General features: G+C 34.6%; 1 protein-coding gene across 1 annotated transcript in view; it reads left to right on the top strand.

Moving 5' to 3' along the window:
- The window catches only part of GUCY1A2 (guanylate cyclase 1 soluble subunit alpha 2), a 268,832-nt gene that overhangs the window by 65,014 nt on the left and 189,014 nt on the right, over positions 1-14,804 (top strand). Inside the window, exon 4 of the mRNA XM_046686272.1 lies at positions 4,102-4,820. Coding sequence (XP_046542228.1) covers positions 4,102-4,820 — 719 coding nt within the window. The remainder of the gene's footprint in view (positions 1-4,101; positions 4,821-14,804) is intronic.

Below are 14,804 nucleotides of genomic sequence, written 5' to 3'. Positions count from 1 at the left end.
CTGACTCTGCTGGGCTCTTCCACCTCCCTGCTTCATCTGTACTTCTTTACTGTCCATCTGCTGAGTGCTTGTTCCTTCCTCACTGGCCTTTTGAACATCTACTTTTTCTTAAAATCTCTTTTCAAACATTATCTCCCTAAGGAGTGAGTCAGACATTCTTTTTTTCCATACATCCGTGGTACTCCTATATGCCTCTGTTATAGCTCAGTCATGTTGTAATTTAATTATCTGTAGGGGCCCACGAGAGAAAAGAATGTGGCTAGTTGTCTCGGCATCCTTAGATGAGTCACAACTGTAGCTTTAAAAGCTTGCTTGTATTTATCACACAAATGCTTAAATGAATGCTAAGTCTCCACGTGCCAGGCATTATGCTAGTGACTGGGATGCAGATGTAAATGGGATAAAGTCCTTGTCCTCAAGAAGTGTGCAGTGTGAAGTGGATAGATAGAAGAGGAGAGACAAAAGATCCAGGTCATGAATGAACAGACTATTTCATTTACAGCTAGAGGATGTCAGCATTTAGGCTAGTCATTTTTTATTTTAAAGAGGTGAATTAGTACTTTAAAATTCTAACTTTTAACTTACTTGTTAATGAAAGCAGTTTTGTTATAAGTTTTGCCTCTTGAGGGAATGTATTCTTATAGACCCGAATGCCGAGTTGTCCTAGTGTCTTGTGATATGAGGAGATGAACGTTGGCTATATGTTTCAAGTGATTTACTCTAAGTAGGGGGTTTGCATCAGTCATAGGTGGAGCCTTGGGCGTGAGAACTGCCCCAGTTGTCTAAGCTGAACTCCTTTCTCTGTGCTTTCTCAATTTTGAGGTAAAGTTTCAGGTGGAAGTGTTGGCTGTTGATTCATAGCATCTCGCAAAAGTTGAAGTGGTCTTTCTTTAGTTTTAATTTTTCAAACTCTAAGAATTTTTTCTTCTTTTCTGATCTTATACAGTTTAACAATTATGAGAACAAAATTTTTATTGGTGAATCAAATATTGTGATTTATATAGACTTAGCATGTATAGTATTTGAGTATAATATTCAAAATAATTCAGTTTTTCTTTATTGATACGAGTCACTTTAGTACCCTGGTAGGCCTTAGTATTGTCAATTGAGAATGAACAATCATTGTACCTTAAGTACAGAAGTACTTTTAAAGTGCAAGGATTTCTATTGATGGAATGCTGTACTCACAGAGTAGCTTTTATTTTGTCGCCCCTGGTGAATTTACTTATTTGTTATTTTCTGGGTGATTCTTGGGATTCTGGCATTGGAAATTAAACATAAACTTACTGTATTATATTAATACCTGTGTTCTTAATAATTGTGAGGGCATTTTTAATTCCAAGAAAAATGCAAATTAGAAGAAATTATCTTTTTCTCTTCTGTGCATAAAGACTCTAAGTCTTTTTAAGATACCACTTTTCAAAGTATAGAAGCAATCCATGGAATATTTTCAGTAGCATATTGAATTTTGTTGTTCAAATATAATTAGGTTATAGGAATTTTTATTTATTCTAAATTTTGGTTTTAATAAGAATTTAATAATTTAAAAATTTAATACAACAAAGGACATAAATTTAATTTGTGTGTGTGAGAATTTTTAAATCACAGCATAGTGATGTTGATGTAAGTATTTGGCACAGAAAGAAGTTTTAGTGAAGGAATTTTCAGATAGATAGTAATCAAACCAGGAGAATATGGTGTATAAGCCAAGAGAGAAGAGAGATTGGGAGGAGGCAGAGGTGATCAACAGTGTGAAATTAGAGGAAAAACAAACAAAGTTAAGTAAGATAAGGGTAAAATGAGGTAAATTTGTTTAAATAGTTATAAGAGCAGTTCCAGTAGAGCAGTTGGAGCAGGAGACACATTCCAGTGAGCATCATGTATCTTGTTCTCTCTCCTACGCCAAAGAATTGGACAGATAAATGCTATTATTATCAATTCCAGCTGGCATTATTGTTAGCGAATGCAACATATGTTGAAGGGCCGTCCTGCAACATGACAATGTGAGAGGAGTGGTGATGTTTTTATCTTAATAGGTGACTTTCACAGCTTGCCTTGAACATCAAATCTGTGAAACTAAAATTAATGTGAAATGCTTCTTAGTAAAGGGACTCTTTTTCACTTAGCTTTTCTACTTCTTTTCATTTCACATTGATTTTAGGAACTTTGTCCTAAAGACTTCTTAACTTGGTTACTACGGTGTTTAGACTCCATAGTAAGCTATCAAAACATATTTGATGTGTTTGGACTCTATTTTTTAAGTAATACTGTCGACTCTGTTTTATTTCCTCACTTCTGGATGGGGAGAACCGTTGGGGAATAATAAAGGTAGGAAAAGCAGGCTAAGCCCTAGACTGCCTAGACCGCTCTGCAGCCTAACAGGATACTGGCAGAGTGGCCTGTCTTCCCAGTCCTGCCTGACTTTCAGGCCCTGTTCATAAGATGGAATAGACAAGGCAAGAAAATATGAATGTGCAAACTACATGTATTGATTTCAGTCAAAGCCAAAGGCAGAAGCAATGGAGTGACTTTGTGTAGAAGCTTTCTTTAGCATACAGACTCAACTCTTTTATCTGCGTTGTATTATTCCTCTTTGGACAGTCATATTTTTCCTTAGATCATTGTTAAGGGTGAATCTAACTAGATTACATGTGACTTCTGCTTCTAATTACTGTATCATGCATTGTGCATATATGTGTGTGTGTGTATGTGTTTATTTATCACTATAATTCTATTACTATAAGGTAGAGTTCCTTTTGCTACAGTATCTGGGAATGAATATGAACGAAAAAACTTAACAAAGAACTTTGTCGGTTCAGATTCCTCTCCATTTTTTCCTGCTCTCATTTTTGTGGGTAAAAGAATGAATGAAGATCATTCCACAGTTTTGTTTTGTTTTTGTGAGGAAGATTGGCCCTGAGCTAACATCTGTTGCCAGTCTTTTTCTTTTTGCTTGAGGAAGATTGTTGCTGAGCTAACATCTGTGCCAATCTTTCTCTGTTTTATGTGGGAAGCTGTAACAGTGTGGCTTGACGAGCAGTGCTAGGTCTGCACTTGGGATCCGAAGTTGCGAACCCCGGGCCGCTAAAGCGGAGCGCACGAATTTAATCACTATGCCACTGGCCCAGCCCCCATGCCACAGTTTTAATTCCTTGTTTTATCTTTCTCTCCCTGGCCTCTAGCTGACCTGCATGACTTCCTCTGAGATTACTAACTTAAGTGCTTCTGTTTACACTAGATAACCTGATGCCTTTCCCCACTCGTGTACTATAGATTCCTCTGGTTAATATTTCCCACTTCGGGAAAGAATTTTGTTAAGTACGATGGTAATATTGGAGGGACATAACATAAAGACAACTTTATAGTTGCCACTAAAGAGATTCTTTAATGATGAGGAAAATCATTAAGAAAAAGATATTATTTGTGATAATTACAGCAAATGGAGTAGGGTATTGAAAACAAAAGTGAACAGCTAGATTAACAGCATTTAAAAAGTTCATGCTGCAAGGCTAGAGGGGAGAGAGGACTGAACAGGTGGAGCACAGGGGATTTTTAGGGCAGTGAAACTACTCTGTTTGATATTATAATGGTGGACACATGTCGTTATATATTTGTCAAAACCCAAAGATGTACAACACCAAGAGTGAACCCTAATGCAAACTAAGAACCTTGGGTGATAATACTGTGTTAACAAAGGTTCATTGATTGTAACGAATGTACCACTGCAGTGTACTATGTCAGTAGTGGAGGGGGGTTGTGTGTGTGGGGGGCAGGGGGTATGTGGATAATATCATTACTTTCTGCTCAATTTTGCTGTGAATCTAAAACTTCTCTACAAAATAAAGTCTGTTTAAAATCAAACAAACCAACAAACAAATAGTTTTATGCTCATTAACATCTTAGAATCATCCAGAGATAAGCTGAAATTTACTTTCTCTGACTCAAAATGAATCAGTTAACTATTTGGGAAATTTGTGGACCCAAGGGAAATACCTCTCTTGCTTCACTCACTAGTTATCTCATTTAGTGAGCATTAAAAATGCTATAAATTCAGCTATTTATATTATACTTCACTAACATTTGCTTCTCATTTACCTCTAGGTTTGAAGTTTGAGGAAATTCAAGAAAGATTTGGTGAGGAGTTCTTTAATATATGCTTTGATGAGAATGAGAGAGTCCTTCGAGCTGTAGGTGGCACATTGCAGGACTTTTTTAATGGCTTTGATGCTTTGTTGGAACACATTAGAACTTCTTTTGGAAAACAGGCCACTCTGGAGTCACCATCATTCCTATGCAAAGAGCTCCCTGAAAGTACTCTTATGCTGCACTACTTCCACCCTCACCACATTGTGGGGTTTGCAATGCTGGGGATGATTAAGGCTGCAGGAAAGAAGATCTATCGTCTAGATGTGGAAGTGGAACAGATTGCAAATGAGAAACTGTGCTCTGATGGTTCAAACCCAGGCAACTGTAGCTGTCTTACTTTCCTTATCAAAGAATGTGAAAATACTAATATCACGAAGAACCTTCCACAGGGAACCTCCCAAGTTCCTGCAGACCTCAGAATTAGCATCAACACCTTCTGCAGAGCCTTCCCTTTCCACTTGATGTTTGACCCCCACATGTCAGTCCTTCAGCTGGGGGAAGGCCTAAGGAAGCAGCTGCGGTGCGAAACTCACAAAGTGCTCAAGTTTGGGGACTGCTTCGAGATCGTTTCTCCAAAAGTTAATGCCACCTTTGAAAGGGTCCTGTTGAGACTGTCCACCCCGTTTGTGATTAGGACCAAGCCTGAGGCTTCTAGCACTGAAAATAAAGACAAGGTAGGTGGCCATGAACTTATGAACTTGAGACGGGTGATGGGAGCTGGAAGAGTGCATAATTATTTCAATAAATTACATACTGGCTGTACTTGTCATTATTTAGGCAAGAGAGCTTAAAGTGCCATTTAGAAAATTACTGGTCCCTGGATGTGTGTAAAAAGATTTGGCCCTATTCCCAGCCATTTTGCATAGTGTCTGCCTCTTCCATTAATTTATTTCAGCATATAAAAAAGAAGACATTTATTAATACTAGCCATAGTAATTACAAAAATGATAGGACTCACTAAAAATTCGATACTGTAAACCCATGAATATTTCCACTGATTGAAGACAAACTATGAGAGAAATGGTAAGACTGATTTCAACATTGTGGGATTTGCTTGTCTTATCATTAAATAAATATGGGTAAAAGTTAACTACACTTTGACTATGTTCTGTTCTAAATTTCATAATCTAGGAACATCTGGTTTACATTCTGTTTTTATCTTTATATGCAGAATAATGTATTTTCTAAAAGTTGGAAATTTAAGTGACTATCTCAAGACTTCTCCTCTAATTAAATTTTAGTATTGAAATAGAGATTCGTTCCTTTAGAACATGGTTACTCCTTGAGAGAATACAGTGAACACTCGGAATCTTTATTGTGAATTTCTTTGAATCCCTTTGGGGAAAATCTGGGCTATAAATTGTAAATAAATGATGGAAAGATAGAAATAAATCTTAAAATAGTTGAGTTTAAGCAAACATATTCCCACAGGTAAAAAAATGTTTTGAAAAAAGTCAACATTAAAATAAGTAATAAAATGTAAATAAAAATCAGTCATAACTGTTTCAAATTTGGTAATATACCTTCAGTGATTAATTTTTCAGAGAAAAATATTGTTAATTTCCAGAGTAGATATTTGAATGTACCTTCACTTGCTGGTAGAGCTTCCTTTCAATATTTTATATCCAGATAAGTAAAGTTCTTTTAGGCTATTCTTAAGTATTTTGTTCCCAAGCATTTTGCGCAAGCTGTTGGCTTTTAGAAATGAACACGTTGCTCTGGGCTAAAGGAGGGAAGAGTTGCCGAAACAATTAAAAGCTCAGTGAGTGAATAATCTGCACATATTCTGCAGTGCCTGCAATAATAAATTAAATAAATGAGGAAATAGCCTTCTGAAAGCAGAGCCAAAGACTTTTTTGAGATTTTTATACAGCATTAGCTTCATAATTGATTAATTTTTATAATTTTGAAATTCAATGGAAATATTTTAAACTAAATACTTGAGAAAGATGGAATGATGCACATTTGTTCAGTATGACTGAATCAGGTGATTTAGGAAAATCATTTAGTAGTGTTTTCATGGTATAAGTTAAGTGATTTGAAAACATTTAAGGATAAATGTGAAGATTCCAATTTGGTGCATTTGGATATTTTAGTCTGAATGAATTTTTGTTCCTATTTGATTACACATGATGTTTTAAATAATGTTTTTCACATGGGCATACTTTATTTATATATGTGCATATACTACATTCAATACTTATATTGAATTCAATTATACATTCAATAATTGCTACACATCTTGAAACTCTTTAGAATGGAAGAAAGTTGTTAAATGTGTATTTTTGTCCATATTTCTAGTTGCTTTAAAACTGGAATTATTCTATCTTTTTAATTTAGGGAATATTAAAGCTGTCAGTTCTGTTTTACAGAATACAATATTTGGCTAAGAGGGTTTGAAGGATTTTTGGTCTTTAGAATTGAAGTTAATATTTTTGAAGATGTGCCTGAAGTAGAATATATTATTACCAATGTTGGTTATTTTGTATATCTTGTAGATTTGAGGAAAATTAATTTAATTTAAGGTTCCTGCTTCAGATTTTCTCCCCCTATTTTTCATCTGGCTTGTATTTCTATTCAACTTGTATACCAGGGTAAGAAATAGACATAATGAAATGATGACTCAAATGTCAAGGCCCCCTGCCAATACCAATAATCAGGAACTGTGCTCATTGAGAAGATGCAATTATAATTTAAACATGTTAGTGACAGTTTAAAAATAAATCAATAGGCAGGATTTCTAGTTAGAATAAGGAGAGCAGTCCTCTCATCCTTATGTTTACATTTCTTCTAGAGTAGGACATTTAGGAGGCTGCAGTCGGCCCAAATTGAAACTATAGTCAATAAAGTTGTGGCATGGAGTAGTAACCAGATGAATCACGTTTCTGAATTATTATGTTGCCAAATTCCAAATTTTTAGTATCTTAAAACATGGAAAGAAAAAGAAAATCAGGATTCAAAATTATGATTCTGTTGATAAATTTGACCTCGTTATTCATTATTTTCCCCATAATAGCTGTTCTTGTTAATAAATAACTGCATGTCGTCTGAAGTTTCTAATTTTTTTTAGCGGGCTTTGATAAGAAACTGCTATTTTGAAATAATTTAGGATATTTGTTCCTTAGTCTAACGGTGAAAGCTTTCATGACAATTTAACTATGTTGGCTATGGACTTAATGATAACGAACCACCGACTCTGCAGTCAAAAGGGAAAAATACAACGAAAAACGAAAGCTAATCGTGCAACTGAATGACATCCTGTGCAGAATGAACTGTGATGCTTTTGCTAAACCGTGATCTTTGTGTGTCTAGTCAACAGTTAACTGTGTGACTAGAGGTAGAACACGCTTGTGAGCAATGTGGTGAGACACTAATGGAACAGAAAGCCATCATCCTAGATTCAGAGGATTTACATCTTGATTTGCAGTAATGAGTTATAAAGACATAAGGGTTGGTTCCCAGAAGCAAGAGTGTCGCTGAGAGGCATCTGATGGAGTAATTGGTGGCAGGCTTCAGTTCAATGGAGTTTTGAGGTCGGAAAGTACTCTTCCAGATGGCTTGGCCAAGCTTTGATTCCCATTATTTAGTTCCCTGTACGTCTTCTCTAAGTGATCATCCGTGCCTCACATAGTCTTCTCTATTTTCTTTTTTCCCTATATGCAATTCTTATGTTTTCATCTTTTCTTAAGCTCAATTTCCTGTCCAACATCTTCTTTCCTTATCAGAGGTCAAGCATTAAATATGAATGAATTAGTTCATTATTAAAAAAAACTGGATTCGGCATCAGGAATTAAGACTGAATTGGGAGTCCATACTGATTTGTGCTGTGTATCTTTCAGGTCATTCAAATCTAATATTGTGCTGAGAATTTGGAAGTTTATTACATAGATCTTTTGAGGCATTTTGGTGAGTTCGAGAAGAAATTTATTGCAGTCCAATATGCAGTGTAGGGTTAACATTTAGTCGTATAAACCTAACTCATTGACATGGATTCTAAAGCTTCTTTGTATGGAGGGGCCCATGTTTGTAGATAGGGCAGTTAGCAAGTAGAGTAATGGCACATAGCTTCCTTTTCTGGATTGTAAGGTCATGATGTGGGGGCGGGGGGGGGGGGGGGGGAGTGGCAACAGACTGGGTGAGAGGTGTCTCTGACAATCACAATCTTAGTGAATCTCCATAATTTCTAAGCCTCAGATTGATTCATTTGGAAATTAAGGAGCCTAGACTAATAATTAGTATTTTTACTCTTTACAAGTCGTCCTTAACGCATATACATTTGTACGAGGTCAGCTGATCGTGAAGCTTTCTATCATCACTATGATTCACTGAATTCAGATGTGTTTTTAAAAAGAGGCAGAGGGGAATCTGACATTTCAACCAGAAAGAGCTCCTTCTATTATCTAAGACTAAGTTAAAATAATTTTCTGACAGCTTAGGCTGCCTACCTCAGAAAGTTATTTGTGAAGATTAAATGACATAATCCATGTAAAATTCTTATTATATCTTCGACCCCAGGGTTAAGTGTTGAATAAATGTTCATTATTATTACTTCTACCACTATTATTAGTGTTGTTCTTTTGCACTGGAACATTCTTCCTTATCCATTCTCCTCCTCACTTCTTGCCTTAAAGAAGAAAGTACTGGAATGCAGAAGGTTTAATAATTTTAGAGAAATATCAAGCCCACCTAACATCTTCACAAAATACTGTTTGGGCCCTGTTTCTTATCTTCTTAATAAAGGCTAGAAGACATCTTGTCACAAATTCTATAGGAGCTCTGTTTGGATCTGCTTTTTATTTATAGACTATTGTTGTTTTAAAATCTGCAGTCTCCTTTTCAGATTGACTAAAGTTTGGAACCAAGTTTTTATTACCTGTGTCTAGTAATATCTTTATGTTCACTTGTTACAGCACTTTGCTGTGCCAGTGGCTTCTAAAATAAAATGGACTGGTTAGTTTAGGCACAGCCTGAAACAGCAATGGATTTTGAGAAACAATAAATGAGTTCTTTTGACATTTTTGTCTTAGTAGCAATGCTTCCAAGAAGTTTAATAACATTGCGGAAGGAGTCCAGCATTTGAAATACATCATGCCTAAGACAGAGCAATATCGTTGTTATTCATCTTCACTTTTGTTCTCAGGGTTGGAACTGAGGAAAAGCATAACAGCAACACATTTCTTTTTCAATCCCCAGAAACAGCCGCACATTTGTCTTATTAATTAGAAGCTACAAAACAAAAGCTGGGAAACGATTTTCAAAGAATAAAGGAAGAATAAACCTCTGATTTTCTGTGGTCAAATCAGTTTCCAAAATGCTCCTTTATCTTTTTAGACACATGCCCATCTTTTTGTGACATCAGGATTGAAAAATTTAAAATATGTTTATTAATCTCACCATACCATAATGACACTGCTGAAAGAAAAGTTTCATCTGGCTGTCAAGAATACATCTTTTGATTCAACTTAAATTGAATTAATTTGGGAAAATGTGAGCTTTCCTTCTCTTTTCAGGTAATAATAGTCTATTAGAGAATTTCAAATGTTGAATAATAATTTTAGTGATGGACAAAATGACATTAGGGCTTTCTCTATAAATTAGCATTATAGAACATGCACTTAACTTCATTCGGGATTATCTGGAGTTTTCTTTACTCTTTAATTACGAATGAGATCTTTAATTTTAATTTTTGCGTTGGTCATTTTTCTCTAGGCCTGCTCCCTGACCATAAACTGCTGCGTTTTTCTTTTCTTTTCTTTTCTTTCTTTTTTTTTTTTTTTTTGGTGAGGAAGATTGGCCCTGAGCTAACATCTGTTGTCAATCTTCCTCTTTTTTTTTCCGCCCCAAAGCCCCAGTACATTGTTGTGTATCCTAGTTGTAAGTCATTTTAGTTCTTCGATGTGGGATGCTGTCACAGCATGGCTTGATGAGCGATGCGTAGGTCTGTGCCCAGGATCTGAACTGGTGATCTCCAGGCTGCCAAAGTGGAGTGTGCAAACTTAACCTCTCGCCCATGGGGCTGGCCCCTAAACTGCCTCTTAAAGTAAGTTAAACAAATTGAGATTCTGATACAGATATTACTGAGGTTCATCCTGGCACGCTTTCTCTCAATTTCTTTTAATGCCTATAATGTTAAAATTACTGTATATTGGGTGCTATATTACTGTATAGTTACTTTGTATAGTCAGAGGACTCAGTAGGTGGTTACGTGGTGAACGATACAGTCAACCCTCCATATTCATGGGTTCTGCAAGCGTGGATTCAACCAACCACATTGATGGAAAGGCTTATGATGGTTGCCTCTGTACTGAACAAGTAAGATTTCTTTCCTGTCAGTAATCCCTAAACAATACAGCATAATAACTATTTACATAGCATTTATGTTTACAAGTAACCTAGAGACGATTTAAAGCATACAGGAGATGTGCATAGTAGGTTATATGCAAATACTAGGCCATTTTATATAAGGGGTTTGATCATCCGTGGATTTTGGTGTTTGCTCTGGTCGTGGAACCAATCCCCTGTGGGTACTGAGGGACAACTGTATATTCCTGATTGTGATCCTCATGCTTAAAGTGCACATTTTGCCATGTTTTTGTTTTTGTTCGCAGGAAAAATTGCAGCCCCTGAACTTAGAAAGGAGGTGCCTCCTACTGGAGGTCAGACATTATAGTTCTAGTGTTGTTGGGTGTAAATGGGGGAGTGAATTAGACTTTTTAGTTAAACATTGTTCGCAGTCTTTCTTTGCTTTCTCCTTTTGTTTTTAACTTAGAGTCATAGCTTTTGGACTCAGTAAATTAAAAGCTGAAGAGCTGTTTTGAACTCGTTGTTTACCTCCCAGTTTTTAATGGTGCTCTTTATTCACATTAACACTTTTTGTAAGTGTATAGTGCAATGATTTTTAGTAAATCTATATAATTGTGCAACTATCACAATAATACAGTTTTAGAAAACCTATCACCCCCAAAATTTCCTGTGCCCATTTGCAGTTAATACCCGCTCTACTCTCAACCCCAGGCAACAACTGGCCTTCTTTTATCTCTATAGAATTGTCTTTCCTAGACATTTCTTATAAATGTAATCATACAAATATGTAGTCTTTTTTTGTCCGGCATAATGTTTTTGGGGTTTATCCATGTTGTAGCACGTATGAGCAATGTGTTCATTTTTAGTACTGAATAGTATTCCATTGCATAGATATACAACAGTCTGTACACCCACTCACCAGTTGACGGAAACTGGATTGTTTTCAGATTTTGGCTATTATGAGTAATGTTGCAATGAATATTTGCATGCAAGAGTTTGTGTTGGCTACATTTCCATTTCTCTTGGGCAAATTCCTAGGAGAGGAAATGCTGTGTGATATGGTAAGTATGTGTTTAACTTTTTAAAGAAAGTGCCACACTGTTTAACAAAGAGGCTACGCCATTTCATGTTTGACCAGCAATGTACGAGAGTTCGAGTTTCTTCAGATCCTCACCAACACTTGGTATTGTTGCTCTTTTTGATCATAACCATTGTAGTGGGTGCAGAGTGGTACCTTGGGTTTTAATGTACATTTCCCCAATGGCTAATGATAAACATCCTTTTTTGTGCTTATTAGCCATTGATATAATTTCTTTGGTTAAATGACTAGTCAAATGTTTTGCCCATATTTATTGTGATTTTTGTCTTCCTCTTATTGAATTGTATTGTTTAAAAATATAAACATTCTGGATATTATATTGACTTCAAAAGGTACTGTCTTTTGAAGCACAAAAGCTTTAATTTTGATAGCACCATTTTTTCTCTTATGGATCATGCTTTTAGTATGACATCTAACAAATTTTTGTATACTGCAAGACCACAGAGATTTTCTTTTTCTTCTACATGTTTTATAGTTTTAGCTTTTACATTTAGATTTGTGATCTATTTCGAATTGATCACTGTATCAAAATTTGTTTTGCAATTAGGTATTTTAAGTCTTCCAAGTTTGTTCTTTTTCAAAATTGGTTTTTTTTTGTATTTCCACAGAAATTTTAGGATCTGCTTATCAATTTCTAAAAAAGCTTCTGGAATTTTGATAGGGATTGCACTGACTCTGTAGATCAATTTAGAAAGAATAGCCATGTTAACGATATTGAATCTTCCATTCCATGAAGGTATTGCTCTCAATTCATGTAGAGCTTCTTTAATTTTTGTCAAGAAATGTTTTATAGTTTTCAATGTACAAGTCTTGCACTTTTTGTTAAGTTTTTTATTTTTTTGTTGTCATGAATGGAATGTTTTTAAATTTTATTTTTGTTAATATGCAGAAATACAAATTATTTTTGTATCTTGACCTTGAGTATTATGACCTTGCTAAACTAAGATTAAGACTAGTCCAATATTATAGAATAGAAGAAAATTCTATTTTGAGGGAGAATAGATTCTTTAGGATTTTTTACATATAGGGTCATGTAGTCTGAATTGAGATAGTTTTTCTTCCTTTTCAGTCTATCTTTCCTTCTTTCTCTCACTCTTTCTTTTTTTTTTCTTAGCTTATTGGACTGGATAGAACCTTAAGTACAATGTTGAGTAAAAGTGGAGATAGTGGGCACCTTTGCCCTTTTCTGAACTTAGAAAAAGCATTAGTCTTTTATCATAGGTATGATGTTAGCTGTAGGTTGATTGTGTGTGCTCTTAATCAGATTGAGAAAGTTCTTTTCTATTCCTGGTTTGTTGAGACTTTTTATGATGAGTATCTGTTGGATTATATCAAGTCCATTTTCTGCATCTATTATTGAGCTAAACTTAAAATCTTGGGATAACTCCTACTTGGTCATATATATGAACATTTTTACATGTTGCTGAATTTGGTTTGCTTATATTTTATTAAGGATTTTTGCAACTATCTTCATGAGAGATACAGTTCTGTAGAATTTTTGTTTCTTTTTAAATTTTTTTCTTGGATGTCTTTGGCCTCAGAGAATGAGTTGGTAAATGTCTATTCTTACTCTTTTCCTGAAACACTTTCGGTAGGATTGATACCATTTCTTCTTTTAATATTTGATAAATAGTTACTATTTGCATGCCATATCTTTTTCTCTTCTTTTCCTTTCAAACTATGTTTGTCTATGAATCTAAAGAATGTCTCTTATAAACAGTTGTAGTTGGCTTTCACTTTCTTACACAGTCTGATAATTTCTGCCTATTGATTGAATTGTAGTATATTCACATTTAATGTAATTATTGACTTGTTTGAATTTATGTCTACCATTTTGCTATTTATTTTCTCTACATCTCTTGTCTTTGTGCTCATATTTTCTTTCTTTGGTAATTCTTTTGTATTAAACAAATATTTTTAGTATGCCACTTTAATTATTTAATGATTTTACAAATATATTTTGAGTTATTTTTATTAGTGATTGCTTTAGAGATTATAATGTATAACTTAATTTATCACCATCTCCTTCAAATTAATACTGACCTAATGTTGGTGGACTATAACAGTTTTGTTCTTATATAGCTCCATTCCCCACCCCCTTTTTGTGGTATTATTTACATGTTATAAACATAGTTATATATAATAACTGTTGTGATTATTATGTGTAATTTAATTGTTTATATAACAATTGTAATTATATATATATTTTTTAAAAGGAATTAGGAAAATAAAGGAAAAATATATTTGAGTGTATTCATATACTTTTTTATTTTTATCCACATATTTTCCATTACCAGTGCTCTTTATTCCTTCCATGTTTCACATATTTTCTTTCAACTTGAATGAGTTTCTTTAGATACTTTGTACAGTATGTGTATTAGCAACAAGTTCTGTCACTCTTTGTTCATCTAGAAATGTCTTTATTTCACCTTCATTTTTGAAAGTTTTTTGGATACAGAATTCTTGGTTGGCAGTATTTTTTTTTTTTTTCCAGCAGTTCAATATGCAGTTTGCTACCTTTTGGCCTCCATTGTTTCCAGTGAGAACTTAGTCGTTAATTATATTCTTGTTCCTTTCTATTTCTGTGAAGGACACAGAACATGGTGATGTAATAGAGAGTGACTGGTCTTAGGGGTTAAAGAGATTGGGCAAAGAAGACCTCACTTAGAACGTGGCGTGTAATCTTTTTAAATGGAATATATAAGGCTCATGCATTTGTCTCCTATCTTGATACTGATAGCATTCTAAAGTGGTTACTTCATTGCACCATTTGACATATTTTGTATCCTTGCTAAAGAGTCCTTCCTGAGGCTTCCTTTTTTTTTTTTTTTTTTAATAGAGCTGTATTTTATTTTTTGGCTACTGCAGAATTTTACTCATATATTTTTTCAATCTGTTATTGGATTCTTTTTATTCCGAAATAATTTGTACTTTGTACGAAATTTGGAAAATGTAGGCCATTAAGAAAAAAACCTCTTTTTTTAAAATTATTAATACCCTGAAATATCCACTGATAACATTTTGGTGTACCCATTTTTACTTTTTCCTGTAAATCCTGTTAGTTATATAGCTGTAGACAATTGGATTTAAAAAAAACTCTGTTTTTCTGATGAAAACATAATTGGTGCCAATTTAGTCTTTGTCTTTAGTATCGCAGTTAGCTATTTTTTTTTGTGTCATATTTTCTCTGACAACTCAATAGCAGTCTAGCATATTTTGGTACATATACTACCCCCATTCTTGGTATTTCCCATGG

Source organism: Equus quagga, chromosome 14, assembly GCF_021613505.1.
Source record: "Equus quagga isolate Etosha38 chromosome 14, UCLA_HA_Equagga_1.0, whole genome shotgun sequence".
Lineage (NCBI taxonomy): Eukaryota > Metazoa > Chordata > Mammalia > Perissodactyla > Equidae > Equus > Equus quagga.
Note: the sequence above shows the minus strand (reverse complement) of the source record. Positions and strands in the feature narration are given on the sequence as shown.